General features: G+C 41.0%; 1 protein-coding gene across 21 annotated transcripts in view; it reads left to right on the top strand.

Annotated features, from left to right (window-relative positions):
• The window catches only part of DENND1A (DENN domain containing 1A), a 509645-nt gene that overhangs the window by 162172 nt on the left and 324510 nt on the right, over positions 1–22963 (top strand). For all 21 annotated transcript variants that reach the window (XM_060608727.3, XM_060608728.3, XM_060608735.3 and 18 more), the window contains one exon: positions 4614–4733. In XM_060608727.3, the coding sequence (XP_060464710.1) occupies positions 4614–4733 (120 nt within the window). The remainder of the gene's footprint in view (positions 1–4613; positions 4734–22963) is intronic.

Genomic DNA, 22963 nt, shown 5'->3' with positions numbered 1-22963 from the left:
GTAGCCTCCTGATTATTTTCTCTGCCTCTACTTCTGCCTTCTCCTAAACTATTCTCCACGTAACATTTACAATTGGATTAGACTGTTATTCCCTTGATGAAAACCTGTCAGTGGCTTTCCATCACCTTTACAAAAAAAAAAAAAAAAAACAAAACCAAATTTTTACCATAACCGATGAGGCTTTCTGTATGATCTGGCTTTTGCTTTTATCTAGCAACTTCCTATCATGCCACTTTCCCTTTAGCTCCTGTATCTTAGCTGCACTGGTGTTCTTTGAGATCCTTGAACATGCCTAGCTCTTTCCCACCTGAGAATCTTTGCCCTGCTCATTCCTCTGCCTGAAACACCCGGTCCCCTGTTTCTGAAGTCGTTGCTCCGGCTCGTCTTTTGTCATCTTTGAGAAGCTGTCTCTAACCTCCTTGTCTGAATAGGGCTTTGCCTTTTCTTGCATTTTCTTCCCTCCTTGTTCTTGCTTTGGTTTCACCGAACACTGGTACAAGCTGTATGCTTTGTGGTACACTTGTTTATTATTCCTTTCCCGCTAGCTGGGAATCTCTGTAGCAGGACAGATGGTGAGCACTTCTTACGGGATAGTAGTCTAGTAGTTGCTCTCGTAAGATGGACAGCTAAACTGAAAGTGAGATAATACGGAAAATCCCATCTCTCCCTGGAAGTTTGAAATCACCCTGTCTGTTGACATGCTTCCTGTCCTGTATACACTGAACCTGTAAATAACTTCGAGATTAAGCAAAATGCTGCTGGAGGAGCCTTGAATGGTTCACAGGCATTTCCAAGTCAGCCTGAATGTTAACATCTGGTTTGAATATTCGTTGCTTTTCTCCCTTGTTTTCCATATTCATCTCGGCTTGGGAAGTGCAGTGAAGGGTGGTGTTAGCCCTGGTCTCCTGGGCTTATTTCTGGAAATACTCAAATTTGGTTTCCCTTGCTCAGTGGGCAGTGGGTCTGTTTGAGAAGACAACTATCTGGATCCCTCACATACCTGAGTTCCTTCAGTGGAGTTGAACGCTGGAGGTGAGGGAAGGGTTTCATTGTGTTTAGTGGCGGCTGGCAGGATGGAGAGGGCTTTGAAGCAGAATGGGGCGTGGAGTTTCGTTTTAGTCCTGATACCTTGAGAAAACAAAACCAACAAGACAAAAAGACCATGTGCCTCAGTTTTCCCATCTTATAAAGCAAGAGACTCGAGCCAGATGGTTTCTGCAGTTCCTCCCCGTTTTAATCATTGTGAAATCTCTGATCCCTGTTAAAAAGTTCTGGATTCTGATACTGGAGGTAGACACAAACCCTGCAGCGTCTAGCGAAGCAGACCCTTTCCCCAAAGTCATTTTTATGGAGAAAGAGTGAACACTCTCCCACAGTACAGCAGCAAGCGGAGAGGGAATGACAAGATTCCTCAGAGATTGAGAACCCTTCAACTTAACCTCTGAGCACCCTTGCCTAACTTTTAGTTTATTGCAGATTGTCCAAGGAGAAGAGATTTGAGAGTTTGCTGCTTTAGGACCCCTTTTGCTTGTTTGTTTAAGTGGCTTGTACTTTATTAGTGTTTAAATGTTTTTTTTTTAATCTTTTTTTATTTTTGAGAGACAGTGTACACGATTGGGGGAGGGGCGGAGAGGGGGAGACACAGAATCTGAAGCAGAATCTGAGCTATGAGCACAGAGCCTGATGAAGGGCTCAAACCCACAAACCACGAGATCATGACCTGAGCTGAAGCTGGATGCCTAACTGAATGAGCTACTACTACCCAGGCACCCCTACCCTGTTAGGATTTAAAAACGGTGAATCAACTGAGAATAACAAATGTTGTCTCCTAAGCTGTGTCCCTTTACTCGTTTACATTACTCTAAGCATGAGCAGCTCCCTTGGTCTCCCAAAGGACTGTCCTTTACTGAAAAGATGCAACTGAGAAGAGGGAAAGGCAGGCTTCCTTTCTCCACTCGTAAGGATTACAAAAATGAGTCCGTCAGGAAGATGCTGAGCAAATGCATGATTTTAATATGAATTTTTGTTTTCCTTCCGACGGTAACTTGACAGCTTGCGTCTCTCTTATTAATTGTTTTTATTATGGACTGGCCTTTATGGTAAATGCTTACCTCACTTATTCCCAAAACCTCCTTTGGGTTGAGCAGTGGTCTCTCATTGTTATTCCAGGTAAAGAAACTGAGGTGCTTAGAGGTTAAGTAACTTGCTAAATGAAGGCCCCGTTAGCAAGTGATTGAGTTGGGATTTGAACCAAGTAAATGAGTAATGAATCTTTCTTTGAGCCTAGGATGTCGCTAAAAGCATTTTCAGCATTTTTAATGGTGGTGAAAAGATAAATAGGGAAATTAATGACACTCACTTCACAAACCAAGTTGTGTTCATTCTGTGTCCTTTTCCTAAGGATCCCGGGTGTTTTCTTTTCATTCAGTCCTATCAATACCCCTTCCTTCTCAGATGCCTCATTTTAAACATTCTAGAAGTGAAATCACACCCTGAGTTAAAATAATGAACAGTCATATTTTATATGATCACATAATACTATGTCACAAAAGCATGACCTTATTTGTAATTTAGAAATCATTGTGACCTGTTGCTTTAAATATTTTAATAATTCAAGTTTTTTTCTCCTCCCCCCAGTGAGGCCCACTTTTCTCCCCAATCACTTTAATTATGTGAGCTAGAATCCTGTTTCTCACACATCTTCAGTTCTCAACCTTGTTAAAATTAATCATATAATCCCCCTTTAAAACATAGTATTAAATCACCATAGTAACACAGTATCCAAGCTTTATTGATAAAACATAACAGCCATAGGAAGGTAGAGTTTGGTGTCCCCTGGACAGCTCTATAACTTTTATAGAAATGTGTTCCTTCTCCTGGCTTGTGTAAGGTGGAGGGGTAGCATTACTTACACCTGTTTTATTACCACGTTGCTTTTAAATTGCCACCTTGTTTTCGCTCACCTTCCTAGTTAAGAAGGGAGAGTGGAACACTTTCTTTTCTTTCTGAATTATTTTCTGGTACTCTGTAACCACCCTCTAGGGGATGGAATTGTTTCCTTAAACATGACCAGGTAGGGTCCATTGACCCTGTTGTACTGGGATACCTTGAAAGTCTCTTTCATTTTAATTTTCTTGTGTGGTTTGTATAAGGAAGTGTTAGAAATGAAGGCTATCCATATTTGAAAAATTAACTACGTATCCTATTCCAAAGACTCAGTAAATCTGTCTGCCTTTGGAAGGGGCTTGGTGAATGATTTTTCATTTCTGCTGGCAACTTATAAAGTAAATTACAGGTGAGAGCATTGATTTGAATATTTATCAATTTGAGTATATTTTGTAAAATACAATATATGTAAAATACAAGTTAATGAGTTCGTTTGAATAATTCGATGTCAAATTCTAAAATATTACGCTAGCATAGATTTGTGTATTAGAATTTGGAATATTTAAGTTTTTAAAAAGGAATCCAAACTAAGTGGTAAACTGATTTTAAAAAGGGGGTTTTAAAAACATTTTGCAAACGCCAGAAACGTTTCTAGATTAATCTGATTAGTAACATGCTTTTTAATCTCTTGAAACATATTTCCTATTTTATGTTTTATGCGTGGCTTGCTGATTTTTGTGTCGATGCAGGAATTTTTGGCTTTTTTTCTTTACTGTTTGTCTTTAAAGCCTGTTTCCATTTCTTAGCACCTTGCATTGTTAAGACATTTGGTATTTCTGTCCTGTAACATACATGTTCCCCCTGAACCCCAATGTTGTGAAAGATACAAGAATTCAGGACAGTAGTAACTAACCTTGCCCTCTTGAATTCCACCTCCTCCCCTTGGAAGCTCTGTGAACATGATTCGCTTACATGCCTATTCCGTCCTGTAGTTGCTTTTCCTGTAAAATGGGAACATCATCTAAATTCCAGGGTTGTTTGGAGAGTAAATGAGATGGAATATATCAAGTGTCCAGCTTGGTGACTGGCACACAGTAGACGCTTAAGTTCTGTTGCCATTTTGTTTTCTGAACTAGCGGAATGGTCAGGTGAACATGGTTAACAGCAAGCTGGCAGGGTAGGCTTTGGCGTCACAAAGGCCTAGGTTTAAAACCCAGCTTTTTGCAGCTAACCAGCTGGCACCTTAGGCAGTGCTGCCCTAGGCTGTTGCCTTGTCTATAAAATGAGGTTAATAGAATGCTCCTTTCAGGATTCGGTGGGATGATTAACAGGGCTACCTGCCTGAACTCAATCTGTGGAAGGCATGGGAGCTCCAATGAGGTGATGAGGCGGTCACTATGTATAAAATGAGGTTAATAGGATGTATCTTCAGGATTTGATGAGATGATTAACAGGGCTACCTGCCTGAACTCCGTAAATGGAAGGTTTGGTAGCTACTTTGGTAGTGAGGTGGTCACTAGAATGGGCTGCTTGTGGTCTTTTTTGTTTGTTTGTTTGTTTTTTACTAGCTCACAGTCTGTTCCCTTCAAGTGTGTAAATTTTGAGTTCATTTGTAGAGTTTCACTGAGAAAGGAAATGTTACAGGTTCAACGACTTGTCGTGATTAGATACTTTATCAAGAAACTCACTGCACATTCGTTTTTCCCTTTGTTCTGTCTTTGCCGCAGCCTCACAGTTAGCCAAGTTGGCCAGAACTTCACGTTCGTGCTCACTGACATTGACAGCAAACAGAGATTCGGGTTCTGCCGCTTATCTTCAGGGGCGAAGAGCTGCTTCTGTATCTTAAGGTAAGGGAGAGTGGCTTTGGCTCTTGGCTACTTCCGTGAAACAATGTCAGCCTCCACGTTGTTCCTCTGCAATTAAATTTTCCAGCTGTTCTCCTTATTTTCCTATCTGTTTCCCACAAGTCACTGCATTCGGGGAGAAGGACTCCACAGCGTTGTTCCTGCACTCTAAGTTCTGCAGATAATTGTATTTATTTATTTGCATCACGTCCCTTGGGTGGGAAAGGGATCATGGCTTCTGTGGAGTTTGTGGAAGCTGGGGAGTCAGCATGGCTTCGGTTTGTCCCGCTGTTATCTGGAGCTGTCAGAAATTCGCCTGTTAGGCTTTCCCTTGGACATTTTGTGTATGTAAGATTATTAATAAAGTATGTGTCTGCAGCTCAGGACGTCTTGCAGACACTGATTGTGTCCTCCTCAAAGTAACACCCTTGCCCTCTCTGGGTCAGTGAGGGAGTAACTGTTTCCCCAACTGGGCTACTTCTCTAGAGGTTTGAAAAAAGTATGGGATCCTGGAAGAAGGCTTCTTTAGGTCTTCCAAACCCCTTTGTACACCAGAGCCACACTTGGCCTAATGCTCTGTTTCCTCCTGCCAGAGGGCCAAGGTGTGTTCCGAGGAGGCGAGGAGGGGGAGGATGTGTGGAAATCCGATTTTGGAGCTGCTGGCTCTGTGGGCTCCTGCTGGGCGCCTCCTAAGGGGGAAGTAAAGGCATCCCACACACTCTCCTCTCCATCTGCCTCGGTTAAGTAGGTGTCAGAGGGGCCTGCCTCCTGTCTCTCTCTGCTCGTGTGGAGCAGCCCCGGGCAGGACAGCAGGGAGGCGCCCCTGACAAAACCCGGGTCCCCAGTCTTGGGCTTGCGCCCAGGGATAAAAGGCCAGACTCTATGAATTCCAGAAAGAGTGGTTCTCTGGTACATTAGTTTTTGCACTTTCTTCCTCTCCTCACCAAGAAAAGACCTCCCATCCCAGCCCCCCAAACACATACACACTCCTACCATAGGAGAAAGAGGGGCTGACTTTTGAAGTACCTTTGCTCAATAACTGTCAGTCTGGTTTACATTTCTCCGCACAAATGTTGTTATTGTTGTTGTTAATCAGCAAAGTCAGCTCTCTTCTTCACCAAGCATAAGGTCTGTAATTCGGCCCTAGAGGGCAACCGCTGGAAAGACCACGGGAAGGAGATACAATGCGGACGCTCTGTGAGATTAAATGTGTGTAACTGCTCTCAAGCTGGCTCAGGAGCCCAGGCCCAAGGGTTACCCACTTGGAGCATTAGCGTCTGATGTAAATGATGATTTACATTTTGATTCAGCAATGTTGGATTTTTTTTTTCTTTTTAAACAAAGTTTTCTCTTCCATTTTGCCTAACGTTGCATTTTAGACTTGGCTAGGGCGCTGATATTTACATAGTCATTTAGAGGAGATGGAGACTTGGCTAGGGCGCTGATATTTACATAGTCATTTAGAGGAGATGGAGTCATTTAGAGGAGATGTTTAAGACAAGTTCTTAAAGTTTTGCAGAAAGGCTTTTTTGTTGTTGTTTTTTGTTTTTGCATAATGTTTTGGTTTACAATGTTTCTTCCTTTCAAAGCTGGGATGTGCATGTTGGGGGGCGGGGTGGGACTCTGAACTGGCACTATCTCGTTCACTCAACAAATTTCTGAGAGTGGAAAACTGTTGATGTAAAAACATCAACAGTGTGTATTTGACTTTGCGTGTCTGTGCGTAGGGTCATGGATGGCGTGCTTACAAGAAGCTAGTTGATTAGCCTTCATGCTGCCATCATTTAGAATGAAAAAAAAGCAGCAATTGGTCTGTTTTCTCTCTGTTATCCCAGCTTGGAACTGTGGGAAGAATTTGGTGGGTTAATTCATTCATTTGTTCCTCAGCCCTTACTTGAGTGCCTACTATTAGCTGGTCCCTGCCCTAGAGGAGTTCCCAGAACAAACTGGGGAGAAGTATGATCATGCTGTAGTATGCTATATATAAAGCATAGGACGGTTCCACGGCACAATGTCTCCTCACTATTGATGTTCTAGGGCCAGAGGATAGTGATTGTGGTTAAAAATAGAGTCCAGATGAAGTCTGGGACACGCGTTTCACGGGTATTCAGCATGGCGGGCGGAAAGCTCACTTCCCTTGCCCAGGTTGTACATATGCAAAAAGCATGCACAGGGCCACTTCCCCCTGTGGCTTCGTTTGGGAACATTGCTGAATTGAGACTGGCATTTGAATGGAAGGGTCTGCTGTTCACCTTGGGTGACAAGTTGGCAGCATGTTCAGTGAAGAGTGGAGAGGTCTGCCGGGAGAATGCAGGTGCGATTTAGGCCTAGGTTCTATTATTAGCATTTTCAGTCTCCTTGCTTTTTCGAGATGCTTCATCTCCTTGCTTTTTTTTCCAGATGCTTTTCCTTTATTATTATTATTTTTTTAATGTAATTTCTTGTCAAATTGGCTAACATACAGTGTGTAAAGTGTGCTCTTGGTTTCTGGGGTAGGTTCCCGTGGTTCAGTCACTTACATATAACACCCAGTGCTCATCCCAACAAGTGCCGTCCTCAATGCCCATCACCCATTTTCCCTTCTCCCCCAGCCCTCCATCCACCCTCAGTTTGTTCTCTGTATCTTTTATGTTTTGCCTCCGTCCCTCTATTTTTTTCCCCTTCCTCTCCCCCATGATCTTCTGTTAAGTTTCTCAAGATCCACATATAAGTGAAAACATATGATATCTGTCCTCCTCTGACTGACTTATTTCACTTAGCATAACCCTCTCCAGTTCCATGCTACAATTTGGACAGTTTCCTTGCTACAAAAGGCCAGATTTCATTCTTTCTCATTGCCGAGTAGTATTCCATTGTATATATAAACCACATCTTCTTTACCTTTTCATCAGTTGATGGACATTTGGGCTCTTTCCATAATTTGGCCACTGTTGAAAGCGCTGCTATAAACATTGGGGTACAAGTGCCCCTATGTATCAGCGCTCCTGTATCCTTGGATAAATTCCTAGCAGTGCAATTGCTGGGTCATAGGGTAGTTCTATTTTTAACTTTTTGAGGAACCTCCACACTGTTTTCCAGAGAGGCTGCCCCAGTTTGCATTCCCACCAACAGTGCAAGAGGGTTCCTGTTTTTCCACATCCTCACCAGCAATAGACGCCTTCCCTTTAGTTCACCAGTGCCTTGAGGTCCAGTGTCTGTTCGCAGTGTGCCCGGTGCTCTAGCTTGTGTGCTCATGAGCCACCTCTACTTGTGCTCTCCATTTCTTCTCATGGTGGGGAGGGCTGGGTAGCTCCCAGTGATTGTGTCTTGTGCAGACATAGTCTGCACTGTTCTAGAATTTCGCTTCTTAGGATCGCTCCCTCTCTGACTGCTCTCCCAAGCTCATGTGCTTCCTGGCCCATATGAGTCTCTGGGCCTTTCTGCCTTCACACCTTTATCCATCCACCCACAGCAGCCTTTTCCAGGCAGAAGTAATCATCCTCACCTCTGGGGGCACCTAGCATGCTTTGCATACTTCAGTTACATGCTCATAAGCCTGCATCATCCTTTTACCTCTTCCTCCTCTTCCTCTAAAATGAACTCATTAAGGGTAAAGATAGTGTCTTAAGCAACTTTGTATCTCCAGCACTTAGTGCAGCCCTTGGCCAACATACTGTGTGCATGGCCTTCAGACATGGAAATGTATTCCATTTGAATGCAAGAATAGGACACTGAAGGCTCTGAGTGACAGGACAGGCCTCATGGGACACCAGTTCAAGAGAAAGTGTGAAATACAGTAGTAGAGAGATGTGGTTCATACTCCCAGACTTATTTCTGTTAGTTACAAGAGGTCCTCTTGAATCTTACTGTGGAGATCTAGTGTTGAATGACAGGCATTGTGTCCATAAAATCCGTAAAGGACTAGGCCATCAGTGTTAGAAACTTTAAACTTAATTTCACAATGAAAGGTTCTTAGATACCTGTCATACAATATAAGTTATTGGGTCCATTGTTAGAAGTGTTGTCTGTTCCTTCCCCCTAGAATATAAGTTCCATGAAGCCTGGGAATTTTTATCTGTTTTGTTCCCAAATATACCCAACGTACAGAGTAATGGCTATACATAGTAGGCACTTAGTAATACTTGTTTCATGAAGGAAAGAATTCCTGATGAATAAGCCCTGTGTTTATTTTTAACACAGGTCTAATTCTGTCACCAGCTAACCTTGACAGAAATGTAGTTGTGCTAGGGTATGAACAAGTCTCATTAACACAAATACCATGGTTTGTAAAGTTCAAATGCATTATTTTGTCCTGCGGTTGACTAGTTCTTTATATTTAGGCATTTTACTTTTCCTTGAGATTCGCCATAATATTATTTAACTATTTGTTGGATGGTAGTCAATACTGGCTTAAAAGCACAGCTGGGGGTGGGGGTACCTGGGTGACTCAGTCGGTTAAGCATCTGACTTTGGCTCAGGTCATGATCTCATGGCTCGTGAGTTCCAGCCCTGCATCGGGCTCTGTGCTGACAGCTCAGAGCCTGGAACCTGTTTCGGATTGTGTCTCCCTCTCTCTCTGTCCCTCCCTTGCTCCCCCTCTGTCTCTCTGTCTCTCTGTCTCTCTCTCTCTTTGTCTCTCTCTCAAAAATAAACAAACATTAAAAGAATTAAAAAAGCACAGCTAGAGAGCAATAGATACGTGTAAGTTAGTCCTTCTTCATTATAAACCCAGGAATGTGAGGCAGAATTAGCATTTTCAGGTAGCACCAGCTGAGTCTGTTATGGTATAAGCATTTACCTCTGAAATCCTTCAAGTATCATAAAGTGACCTAGAACTATACTTTTTTCATGACTTCCGACTTGTCCAAATGGCACATGTTTCATCAAGGCTAAAACTGTAATGAAATATGTTATTTATAGCCAACTTCTGGTTTTGGAGAAACAGAAGGAGCATAAGAGTTCAAAGCCATAACTGTGTTGTTTGTGGGCGTGGATTATGGGAGATATGTCACATAATAATTAAATGTTTTACTTTTTATAAAGGAGCTTTTTAAATTTTTTTTGAATCTTTATTTATTTTTGAGAGAGAGACAGAGTGCAAGTGGGGGAGGAACAGAGGGAGAGGGAGACACAGAATCCAAATCAGGCTCCAGGCTCCAAGCTGTCAGCACAGAGCCTGACTCGAGGCTTGAACTCATGAACCGTGAGATTGTGACCTGAGCTGAAGCTGGTCGCTTAACCAACTGAGCCACCCAGGAGCCCCAAAAGGAGCTTTTTAACAAAATTTTTTTATTTAATTAATTATTTTTTAATTTACATCCAAGTTAGTTACCATATAGTCCAACAATGATTTCAGGAGTAGATTCCTTAATGCCCCTTACCTGTTTAGCCCATCCCCCCTCCCACCACCCCTCCAGTAACCCTCTGTTTGTTCTCCATATTTAAGAGTCTCTTATGTTTTTGTCCCCCTTCCCGTTTTTATATTATTTTTGCTTCCCTTCCCTTATGTTCATCTGTTTTGTATCTTAAAGTCCTCATATGAGTGAAGTCATATGATATTTGTCTTTCTCTGACTAATTTCACTTAGCATAATACCCTCTAGTTCCATCCATGTAGTTGCAAATGACAGGATTTCATTCTTGTTGATTGTTGAGTAATACTGTATTGTGTGTGTGTGTGTGTGTGTGTGTGTATACACACCACATCTTCTTTATCCATTCGTCCATCGATGGACATTTGGGCTCTTTCCATCCTTTGGCTATTGTCGATAGTGCTGCTATAAACATGGGGGTGCATGTGCCCCTTCGAAACAACATACCTGTATCCCTTGGATAAATACCTAGTAGTGCAATTGTTGTGTCGTAGGGTAGTTCTATTTTTAATTTTTTGAGGAACCTCCATACTGTTTTCCAGAGCGGCTGCACCAGCTTGCATTCCCACCAACAATGCAAAAGAGATCCTCTTTCTCTGCATCCTCGCCAACATCTGTTGTTGCCTGAGTTGTTAATGTTAGCCATTCTGACAGGGGTGAGGTGGTATCTCATTGTGGTTTTGATTTGTATTTTCCTGATGATGAGTGATATTGAGCATCTTTTCATGTGTCTCTTGGCCATCTGGATGTCTTCTTTGGAGAAGTGTCTATTCATGTCTTTTGCCCATTTCTTCACTGGATTATTTGCTTTCTGCGTGTTGAGTTTAATAAGTTCTTTATAGATTTTGGATACTAACCCTTTATCTGATATTTCCTTTGCAAGTATCTTCTCCCATTCCGTCAGTTGCCTTTTAGTTTTGTTGATTGTTTCCTTCGCTGTGCAGAAGCCTTTTATTTTGATGAGTTTATTTTTGCTTTTGTTTCCCTTGCCTCTGGAGGCATGTTGAGTAAGAAGTTGCTGCGGCCAAGGTCAAAGAGGTTTTTGCCTGCTTTCTCCTCGAGGCTTTTGATGGCTTCCTGTCTTACATTTAGGTCTTTCATCCATTTTGAGTTTATTTTTGTATATGGTGTAAGAAAGTGGTCCAGGTTCATATTTGTGTTCTACAATTTTCTTATGTATGGGAATCTTATTTAAGCTCTTGAGAAAGTTTGAGTAGCTTTTTTTTTTAATGTTTGTTTATTTTTGAGAGAGACAGAGACAGAGTGCCAGTGGGGGAGGACCAGAGAGAGAGGGAGACACAGAATCCAAAGCAGGCTCTAGGCTCTGAGCTGTTATCACAGAGCCCGACGTGGGGCTTGAACCCATGAACTATAAGATCATGACCTGAGCCAAAGTTGGGCACTTAACAGACTGAGCCACCCAGACGCCCCTGAGTAACTGCCTTAGTACCTATATCAAACTGTTCAGTCCCTATTATACATTTTGGGAAGAAATAACTTGTTTCATCAAGACAGGATCTAAATTTTTTTTTTTTAGTTTAACATGTAAGATTTTTCTTCAATTAGTGAGTATCTTAGTAGGTAGTATAAACCAGGAGTGAACAATGTATAACACTTGGTCTTTGGCTTTTTATTCACTTCAAGTTCCCTTGATACAGAGGTAAAGATCTCTCCCCAGTTCTCTATAAGAACCTTTCAGATATCATGTTCAGATGTCATTCAAGATTTCGATGAGCTGAACTTTTAAAGTTGGTCTTACAAACTGAAAACAATATATACTTTTGGTCCTTTACCAAATTTAAAACTTAATATGCTTCTGGGTGCACCGTTCCCAGACCACCTCTGATTTTGTTACTTCCCCTCCTGTTTCGGTTCGGCTACACTTACTGTCCTAGGAGCCACTAAGTCTTTGGGAAGGGACTATGTAAACAAGGAAAATATGATGTGATAAGTGCTCTTTAAATCAAAAATATGTATGTGCGAGGTTCTTTGGGGTCACTGATTAGGAAGTGCCCATCTCTGGCTTGGAATCAGAGAAAGTGTTGCTGATGGTTTCCAGTTAAACTAGGTCTTACAGAATCACTGGGGGCTGGTCTGGAGGAGAATTGGAGAAGAGCTTTCTAGGCAGTGAGAACTGACATGTAAGGCCCAGAGAAATGAAGGATATGGCAAGATGGAATACTGATGTGATGGTAGGGGATGATACCATAAATGTCTTGGGGCCAGGTTGGGAAAGCCCTTGTGGGACATGCTCAAGAATTTGGATTTACCCCATAGCAAATGGAGCATGCTCAGATGATAGGGCAGGCGTTAGAAATATCGATGTTTATAGACCAAAAGGAAAGTGGCTTTTTATACATGTAACTGGTATTTACACATGCTTGGAATTTTCTGGATAGTGTTAGAAGGGTTGCTGCATATCACCTTGGGGGTAGCACTCTGATTTAGATGAGAAGTTTTAAGCCTCAACTTTAGTTGTTTGTTTGTTTTAAACTATAACAACGAAATACATTTCTGGGACCTTGCTGGGGAATTACTGTCTTTCTTTCCATGCAGATTGGCATATGGGCTTGTGTTTCAACATTAATTGTGTTAAGTGATAACCCATCTTCCTTCTGGAATACTTTCTGACTTAATGGCAGGAACAACTATTGCGTCCTTTTTCATCTGAATTGTACTCATTTCTACTATAAACACAGAAGAGCTCAGTTTTCACAGAGAAAAAAGAAGCTAGAAGTAATAAAATAGTGTGGTTTTAAGAACTTTGGTTTCTCCCCCTAACTGCTCTAGTGTTTTTAAAACAAGACATATAGTTCAGGAGAAAAATCAAAGGACTCTTTCCTTAAGCAGGTGCGGTGGCAGAGCCCTTTTGGATGGATTGTGTGTTAGCTGCTTTGGTTTAAAATAAGTGTATGGGGGGTGGGGAAGGGAGTCGGGAAGGAAGGCAGTGGAGACGGCTCCCAGATTTTTACCTTGAAAGCAGGTGCTGCTGAAATATTCCAGAAACAGATGGAATCTCCTATTCTTGTTTTAAGCTATTTATGGTTGTCTCGCCTGAGGGTACCCTGCTATACAAAACTACACAGCCTGATGTTTGAGGGCAGTTTGGGCATCAAAGCTGGGGCCCCTCTGGGAGAAATCAGCCTTTCTTCCCAATGCCTTAAATACCATTTGGGAAACCTGGATCTTTCATACTATTTAACAGAGAACTTTCCTCTGCTTTTCAAGTGTTTCCATCTCTCTGGAGCTGTTTGATTTCTTCTTAATTTCTCCCCCTTAAAAGTATGGTAGGGTACAGTGTTGTCTTCTGAATGGTCAGCTGGGAGAAGACCCAGTTGCTATGGCAGATTATAATTCCACCCGTTGTGGATCTGTCAGGAATTGAACCCATGGCTTGGGTCCTGTGAAGGCTCTGGTTTAGTAGCCTCAGGACCCTTTCTGACATCTTCAGTATTTTGAAAGGCCTGCACAGGGAATGTGTTCATCAGGACATCATTTTGTGGGATGTGATAACTTTTTTTTTTTCTTAATTAAAAAAAATGTACTGGTTGGGGAATGTTGCACATTTTATTGCCACACAGATGCCTCCATGCTTAGAAACGTATAATCCTCTGGGGAGCCACAATTCAACAATAGTAACAAGCTGTACAGTTTAAAAAAAAAGTCACCTTTGAAGAGAAGAAAGGGACATAAACGAAACTGCTCTTACTGTCCAAGCAGAGCCTGCTGTTTGAGGGCTGGGAAGCTGGGCAGTTGGAAGGACAGGTGTATCTTCTGTAGCAACGGCCAGCCTCAGAGCTGTCCACTGTAGGAGGAAGCTTCTTTTCTCTTCCTGGTCCTTTTCAAAGGACCCCAGCCTGGCTCAGCCTTCCCTCAAGCAACCTGAGCCCAGCATTGTGGGTATTTGAAGCTTCAAGACTTTGGCTACAAGAAATTTCTCCTTTTGGGACTGGATGAGTTGGAGATGACAAGAGACACGGTATTTTGTTGATCTGTTCTGAATTTTTTTTTTTAATGTTTATTTATTTTTGAGACAGAGAGAGACAGAGCATGAACAGGGGAGGGTCAGAGAGAGGGAGACACAGAATCCGAAACAGGCTCCAGGCTCTGAGCTGTCAGCACAGAGCCCGACGCGGGGCTCGAACTCCCGGACCGCGAGATCATGACCTGAGCCGAAGTCGGTCGCTTAACCGACTGAGCCACCCAGGCGCCCCTTGTTGATCTGTTTTGAAAGCAGAACATTTCCTTGTCTTAATGATCACAAAGCTTACCATAGGTCAGCAAGTGAAACCACCCTAAGTAGGAGCTCCAGGAGTGCACTTTGGTTCTTTCGTTAGTTTCCCCCATACGTCACTCATCTCGCCACCTCCACCAGCTACTGCTGACGGTTAATGTTGTTATACCATTTCGTAGATGGATAGACTAAGTCAGGAGAACTCATTACAGAGGATTTGGAAAGGAGCAGGGTTGGGGGTGGGAATGATCATTTGTTAGCATTTATTTAATATGGCAGGTGGCTTATATAATTCTCATTCTTATTGCAACTTGATGAAATTATGTCCATTATAGAGAAGTAGGGATCGAGACTGAAAGAGTTGCCGTGTGACTTGGCCAAGATCTCACCAGGAAGGAGTAAGTGAGGGAATTTGGTTTGGAACCCAGAATCCAACCCAAAGCTCATGCGCTCAACAGCTTTGGGCTTATTTCTCATAACTTCCTTTTGGCTCTGATTCAAAGTTTCAAATTTTATTTTCTTGCCACTAGAGCAACCATTATGAGTTTCAAAAGTTTTTTTGTCTGTGTATATTTAGTTAAAAGAGCCATGATGGGTAGTTTGCCACTGCTCCAGGATTTCAGAGGTGAGCTTGCAAAAATCAGTATACTACATACAGCCCACCCTCATTTTATAAATAATGAAACTGAGACCTGAAGAGAGATTGTTGTGCCAAGTTCTTTAGCTGGCTAATAGCAATCTTTTGCCCCCCACTCCCACTCCAGTCCAGAGTTTGTCCAGGATATGGCAATGATTCTTCCAACTCAGGAGAATAAGGCCAAGGCCACCTGGACCTAAAGTTTTTTTTAAGACTCCGTAACCTCCAGTTAGCATCAAGGAGTCACGTTGCCTTTTGGCCAGCATCATTGCAGTCTATGTGAACAATCCAACCATATGATTATAGAGTAAAGAAAATGATCTGCTCTGTTTAAATCTGATGCAAAGTCTGTTTGAATGGAAAACCAGTAAAACTGAGCCTGCCTTCTGAAAGAAAGAGTCTTAAGAATTCCACATGAGGGACTCTTTTTGGGAGTTGGAAAACATTCTATAGGAGAAGCCAATTGATGCTCTTTGGTGGAGTTTGAGTGTCAGCAATTTTTTTGGACCCCCACCCCCAACCCCCTCCCCTTGCAAGCAAACCACTTTCCTATAACAGCAACAACAAGCAGAAGGCATTTATTTGAGCCTTATCTTTGCTTTTCACTGGGCAGGAAGTGGAAAGGAAAATAACTCAATATGCTTCACACCTAAAATTGCCCTTTGGATCTAAGCTGCACTCTTATTTTAAGAGCAAGTTAGATTTGTGAATACAAAGAGGAGTCTGAATTTAGGTTGTCTGGCCCTTTCAGTGATCAGTTTAGAAGCAGTGGGAAGCCTAGCATTTGTCCCTCGTGGAGAAGCTCCAGAAGACTGAGATAATTGTGTACCTCTTTATATCATGTCAAACAGAAAAATCATTGTGCCATCTAAAGTTTGAAGATGCCACAATTCTCGTAATCACTTATGAGCCATTGATTTTTAGGATGTTATTTTATGAGACTGTGAAGATATACTTCCTCATTAGAGGAATTTAGAAAACCTTACAGAAGTAAGAGAAGGAGTTTATCATCCCATGACTCTAATAGTGACTAGAGGTGTTTTGTTCCTTGCATGGGATCATGCTGTAGGTGGAGCTTTGTACCTAGCCTTTTCACTTAGTATATTGTAAGCATCTTTGCATATCGTTAAATATTCTTTCCTGGGAATGTTTTTGACTGTGTACTTTGTGTGAGGCTGATTTACAAGGGAAGAAAGCTCTTAGTAAAATCTGAGAAAGTATTTTTTGTCAAGACTTATGTTCTTTTAAAAAATGCATTTGCTGTAGTGAATTTGTCATTGCGCTAATTACTTTGGTAATTCCGTAAAAACAACCCAAACAACCCAAAAGCCCTCAACTACTTTTTGCCTTCAAATGTGAGATATTACCAGATTCTCGATAGGGAAGATGGTTCTTAGCTTCTGAAAACAATGAACATAAAAGTATGGAAATAGTATCAAAGTGTTCATTAAATCAGGTGGTAAATAATGTACTTAGTTTATTTTTCCTTTCCATATTTCCCTTTGTACATTTACGTCTTTAATCCTTTTCATCAGTATGAGTTGTATTGTGAATGGCAAAAACAGTAATGTGGCATAAAGGGAATACTTTTAAAGTTAGATAGCAATACATTCTGAATGAGAACTAATTACACATATCTCAAGACTTTATGTAAAACTGTACGGAAGTTTTAAACATTGTAGGCAAAATTAAGTTCTGCATTCTAGTATGCAGTGGAAATTGCCTAGATTTTTATTTCCTAGACATGCATCATGAAACTATTGGCAATCTTCAGTACAGCCAAGGTCGGTTGCCCTTTAACTCAGTTCACAGGTGTTAGGCTGCTACTCTGGAGCTTTTTAATCCCTTATCTATAACACAAAGCAATATTTATTATAAAATTAATTCTGAGAGGCATCGTTTAGGGTTTCTAATCCATTCTATTTCAGATGCCTTTGAAGTAAAGTGGGTGGAGCTTTGTATGTGGGGTTAATTGTCCCATTGTTCATTTATTCAGTCTGGTATTTTAACTAGCTCTTTATTTGTATTAATGAGCCCAAAATGCGGCAAAAAAATCCTTGGCTCTGAAAAACTTGAGATTAAAAAAAAAAAAACCTTATTTAAAAAGTGTGATGGAAAACGGAGTTGGGTGAAATTTAGTGCCCTGTACTTTTTTGCCTGAGCTCTTAATGACTGGTTTTCTTTTTTTTCTTTTTTTAAAATATAGTCCCATAGGAAAGCAAGAAGTCTTTGGGGGAATAAAAAGCAAAAAACAAAAAGCCACTGCAAGCAAAAACAACTCCAAGCCCAAAGACTCTAGGAAAGTATATTTCCTAGTGTCTAGTTAGGATTCTGCTAAGTTCTGCTAAGTTAGGATTTTTATGGTCCCCTCTGCTTAAAAAAAAAAAAAAAAAAAATGAATTTTGGATACCAATTTTAGAGAAATTTTTAGTTTGTACTTCCTCTTTTTTATTAGTATAAGAAAGTATACTAGAGGCGCCTGTGTGGCTCAATCGGTTAACCGTCTGACTTCAGCTCAGGTCATGATCTTGTGGTTTGTGGGTTCAAGCCCCGCATTGGGTTCTGCACTGACAGCTCGGAGCCTGGACCCTGCTTCAGATTCTGTGTCTCCTTCTCTCTCTGTTCCTCTGTTGCTTGTGCTTTGTCTCTCAAAAATAAATAAACATTAAAAAAAATTAAAAAAAAGAAAGTATACCAAATGTTGATCATCCTCATTAAAGATAACCAATGTTTCCTGACCACTGGAGACTATACTTGTTTTTTTTTTTTTTTTTTTACTATTCACTAATATTTCCCAGTTATATATATCCCCAACTATTATAATTTTAGATCTTTTTATTTGAAGAGGTAGTTTAACTTTCATATGGTGGAGCTCCTCCCTGAACTTGTCCTTTCCTTGATTTCAGTCCCTGTGTTGTGATAGAAAACACTTGCGCTGCGTGAGTTAAAAAAAAAAATCTTCTTCTTAAGAATTGCATTTATAATAAACATGTTTTTTACTTATCTGTCACTCATTTTTGTCTCTGTTACTTTAGTGGTGAATTGAGGATAATACTAACTCAGAATATTGTGGTAGGAGATTAAATAGTGAACACTTGGTAAAGCTCTTTATATATTGTATTTACTATGTTTAATTACAACCTTGTGCCTTCCTTTTGTAAATTGTGAAATATAACCTGCAAATAGAAAAGTGCGTTGAGTTTAACTACATACGTACACACACACACACATATACACATAAATATATACATATTTATATATATGCACACACATACACTAACTGAAGTACACACTAATAATTATATAGCAAATATCCACGTAATCCTCCTGTGAGAAATCTGTACCCCAGAATAATTTTTTTCAGCTGCGTATGTATTCCTAAATAATGTTGGTATAGTTTTGTCTGGTTTTTGAAATCTGTATGAATGAATTCTACAGTTCGGAATTGGTAAGTCTTATTTCTTTTGCTGAACGCTTTTGAGATTCAACCATGCTGTTGCTTATAGTTGTAGCTTGTTTTCTTTGCTATCTAGCATTCCGCATCGTGTTTGTTTGAGCATGCAATTATAAGTGTCCATTTGGGCTGTTTCCAGTTCATGGCTTTAATGAACATTCTTGAACAGGTAGCTCGCTGTGTACAGACACTAGGTTTTTTGGTGTGTAAACCTAGGAGCCGAATGGCTATGTCATAGGGTACGTGTATCTTCAATTTTATTGGATAATGCCAAATTGTTTTCTAAAGCAGCATTAGAATCTTATGGTTCTGTCAGCTGTGTATGAGAGTTGCCATAGTCCCACGCTGCTGCTTACATCCTGCTTTTTAAAGACGTGCAACATGCTCTTTCCTTTCTCAAAGCCTGTGAGATCCAGGGACTGTCCTTCTTCATTGACCTCATTGTCTAAAGAGGCGTCTCTAGAGAAGGAGGCAGTCCCTGGGGAGGTGAGAGGAAGGTCAACCGTCCCTGAAAGGTAAAATGAGCTATGAGGTGGCAGGGCCTTAAGAGCATGGTCAGCGGTCTGTACAGGGCTTAAATCCTAGTGCTGCCAGTGTGGATGTGGGCTTTTGGGTGCCCCATTTACTCTTTTTGAATCTTAATTTCCTCCTATCCACTCTTTTGGTGAGGATTAGAGCTAATATAAGCAAAGATGTTGGCAGGGCAGTTGTTGGCACCTTCCAGTATTACACAGTGCTAGAGTTATTGCTAGAAGGATAGGCCAGTTGTAACATACATGTCTTTGGCATAGGTGTGGTTTGTGTGGGCATGTACACAACCAAGTCTACATGAACCTGGTCATGTCAACATAAAGATGACACTTGGTGGCCATGAGGTAGGCATTTACAAACTTGTGGCTGAGGGTATAAAATGGTTCAGCATTCTTAGAAAACAGTTGGCAGTATATATTCAAAACCCTTCAATTATTCCCACTTTTGAGATTCTGTTCCTAAGGAAAACTCAGGAATATATGTACAGAAACATGCATGAGGATGCTTATTAGCATGTAGAATGAAAAATTAGAAACCATTTGTGGAGAGGGGATAGCTACAATATAGCCATTAAAATGATGTTTTTTGGTGATTAATGACTTAGAGAACATTTTGGACATAATGTTATGCAGGAGAAGCAAGAGATGAATTATGGTATGATCTGTGTTTTGTAAGAAATTTTTAGAAAAGCGATGGGTTGATTGGGTAACAAAGTATTAACAATAAGAATAATTAGGTAATAGAATTATGAGGATTCTAATTTTCTTCTTTTTTTGTCTTTAAAAAATTTTCTTCTTTTATGTCTTTCTTGTCATACCCGATCCAAATGTTCTTCGTACCACAGTTTACAGATTTTTTTTAACTTGGAAAAATGATATCTACCATCATATAGCACATGATTTCAAATACAGAATGCTACAAACAGTAGTGCTTTAAGTACCCAATGGATGACTAATGCTGTAGTGGGTTTTTCTCCCCCTGAGTTTGTGGTGTAGACTCGAGCCCTAGGAAGACCTGTGTTCAAATGTTGATTCTACCACTTACTAGATCAGAATGTAAGCAGGTCATATCACCTTTTTGAGCCTGTTTCCTGGTCTGCAGAATAGAAGATAGTTCCCATGGCAGTGTGAGGATTAAGTGAGATTTTTGACATTCAATCCAAAGTCATTATTCCTGTGTTGCCTTGCAAGATTTAAAATACCACCATCAAGGGCCACCTGGGTGGGTGGCTCAGTTGGTTAAGCTTCTGACGTTGGCTCAGGTCATGGTCACACGGTCCCTGAGTTTGAGCCCCGCATAGAGCTCTGCACTGACAGCTCAGAGCCTGGACCCCACCGTGGATTCTGTGTCTCCCTCTCTCTCTGCCCCTCCCCCACTCATGCTCTGTCTCTATCTGTCTCAGAAATAAACAAACATTAAATAAATAAATAAATAAATGGATGTTAAAAAATTAAAAAAAAAGATAACGACCATCAGTTATGAAATGTACCGTTGATGTGAAAACGGCTTTTCCTTGCTTTCAAGAAGCATCTTGATTCAAAAATGTTAAAAGTGAGTTAGAGTTCATCTTAACTGAGAAATGATTGTATTAATTTCACAGCGGGATATTTAGCGTCTGTCCCATAGATTATTGCTATTCTCCAGTCACCTAGTTGACCTTTTAATTTTCTCAGAAATTTCTATCTTATTTGTGTAAAGGGACTAGGAGCCTATTCCCAATGCGTGCCTCAAACCTGCTTTTTATGGCCTCAGGATCTCTGTCATAACCCGTTTTATTCTTTCACAAACTGAGCCCCTGGGGAGCTGTCTGCACTTTTCAGTGTGATCCAGCTGAATTCCTTCCCTTCCCCACTCGAGCCCTTTGATTTGCCAGGTTTTTGTTCATCTACCCTAAGGATGGACTGAGATCGCTGAGCTCGGCCTCTCTTGTGGTGCAAAGTGAGAATTGTTTTTAATTGGGCAGAAACATGTGGAAGGATCAGGAATATCTCAAGGGATTACAGAGAAATTCCAAATTTGTACTACTTACAGCTTGTGTTTAGAACAGGGTCTGCTGGGAATAAATGTTAGTTAGTGTGGCCTGTGACCTTAAAAACTGTTGACATGGACTTCAGCCAGAAACTAGCCACAGACCTCCTTTGTTAAACTCATTCATAGCTCCTTGAAAACTCTAGTCAGTGAAAGTTGCCAGCTCCAATCTAAGCAGAGCGCCTTTTTTTTTTTTTTTTTTTCCCATGCTTTGGAAACAGAGGACGCCCCTTAACCAGCAAGGCTTCTTTAATAGGACTACATGGCCTTAAACGCAATTGGAATTGACAACTTCCTGGCTTGGGTTTGCCAACTGGCAGGGCTCTGAGGCCGAGGGGACAAACAGCGTTGGGGCGCTGTGCACTTGTGTTTGTGTATGTGCAGGGGAGACTGAACTCCAGAGCGTTGCGATACCCCTTCACTCCAAAAGCCACACTCTGGCCTGAATTGGACACGTCTTCCTAGTGTTCTGGCTGGGACAACTCTGGATTCTCTCTCCATATGAGGGAGGAAAAGAAAACTGCCCTTTCTTTTCAGGGGTGTTAGGCCTAGCTTTTCCCTTCTCCCCCTCCAAACCCTTGATTTAATCTTCTTTTCATCTGTGTTGTGTTGCTCAGATACAGAGTAAGAGTTTGCAACTGAGATTGGAGAATTGTTAGTGCTGAGCGGTACCCCTCCCCCACTCAGGAGCTTTACGTGACAGATTTTAGTTTCTAAAACTGAAGCTGAAGGGGCAGCCAGAGTATCTCTTCAATTTTACTTATTGAGGAAACTGAGGCATGGAGAGGTTAAGCTCTCTATCAAAAAGGATCCTAAAAACAGGCCTTACACAATTGGCTGCCTCTGCAAACCAGCATCTTAATTAAACAAAAAACCAGTATTTTTCCTAGTTCTTGTCTTTAATCCAAAGACTACATTATCTGAATTTGAAGACAGGGAGGCAAATAAAATGCGTTGAAAAATGAGTAAGTTAATCCTACTAAAAAGAGGAAACAGTTATTCTGCTTACAAAGTTTATTTATTTTAATACTGCAACATGTTGATGGTGGGTAGGGAATCTATCTTAGTTATCAGCTGTCATCCTGAGATACACAGTCATACCCATCGGTCTCTCTCTCTCTCTCTCTCTCTCTCCCCATTTAACCATTTGTTAAATTTTGGTGGTTGGGAAATAATACTTCTTTTCCGTTATGCTGTGGAAATTGTTATTTTTAACATAAATGCTCTAGCAAACCCATCACTTCTAAAAGCTGCTGAGGTTTGGTGTGATTTCAGCCAGGCATGTGTGAGGGGAAAAAAGGGGATGTCATGTTGGCCTAGGAATCAATGGCACATAGGCCTTAGGAACATGACAACTCTGGAAAGAGAAATTATATGATTTCCTAGAGACTTCACAAGAGTTTAGATGTAATTAAGAGAGAACACTCACATGTACCTGATCTGAAGACGCTCTGTAAGTATTTGTTGAATGAATAAAGTGGGTGAAATAAGTTATTTCCCAGTCTCAGTTTCCCTTCCTCACCACCCTTACCTTAGAGCATTTATTCCTCCCACAGAAGATAGATGATGCTCTCATGTTGAGTCACCTAAAGTTCTAAAGAAAAGCTTTTAGATTTAGTCAGAACTAGACTCAAGTTCTGACTTCTTAGCCATGTGACAAATCAGAACACTTTTCTGATCCTCATTTCCCGTATCTATAAAATAAAGATAATGAGACCTACTTTGTAAAGTTGTTAACATACAGGTAAAAATGTTATATAAAACATCTAATTGGGGAGTTAGTAATGTGGATTTTTTTTTTTCCAGAAAGGAACTTATATTTTCATCATCTGCTTCTCTTTTCCTTCTATCAAAGGGAATCCAATGAAAAGGTCTCAAATACTTTGCTGCCTCTGTGACTCTCACTGCTCATTCAGGGAATGTAGTTACTCTGTAGACCAGCTAAGAATGATTGAAAATGTCCCAGACTCCACATAGAAAATCGTTACAGAGCCCCTTT

Source organism: Panthera onca, chromosome D4 (genome assembly GCF_046562875.1).
Source record: "Panthera onca isolate mPanOnc1 chromosome D4, mPanOnc1 haplotype 2, whole genome shotgun sequence".
Classification (NCBI taxonomy): Eukaryota; Metazoa; Chordata; class Mammalia; order Carnivora; family Felidae; genus Panthera; species Panthera onca.
The sequence above is the reverse complement of the archived record's forward strand: the minus strand, read 5'-3'. Positions and strand labels throughout refer to the sequence as shown.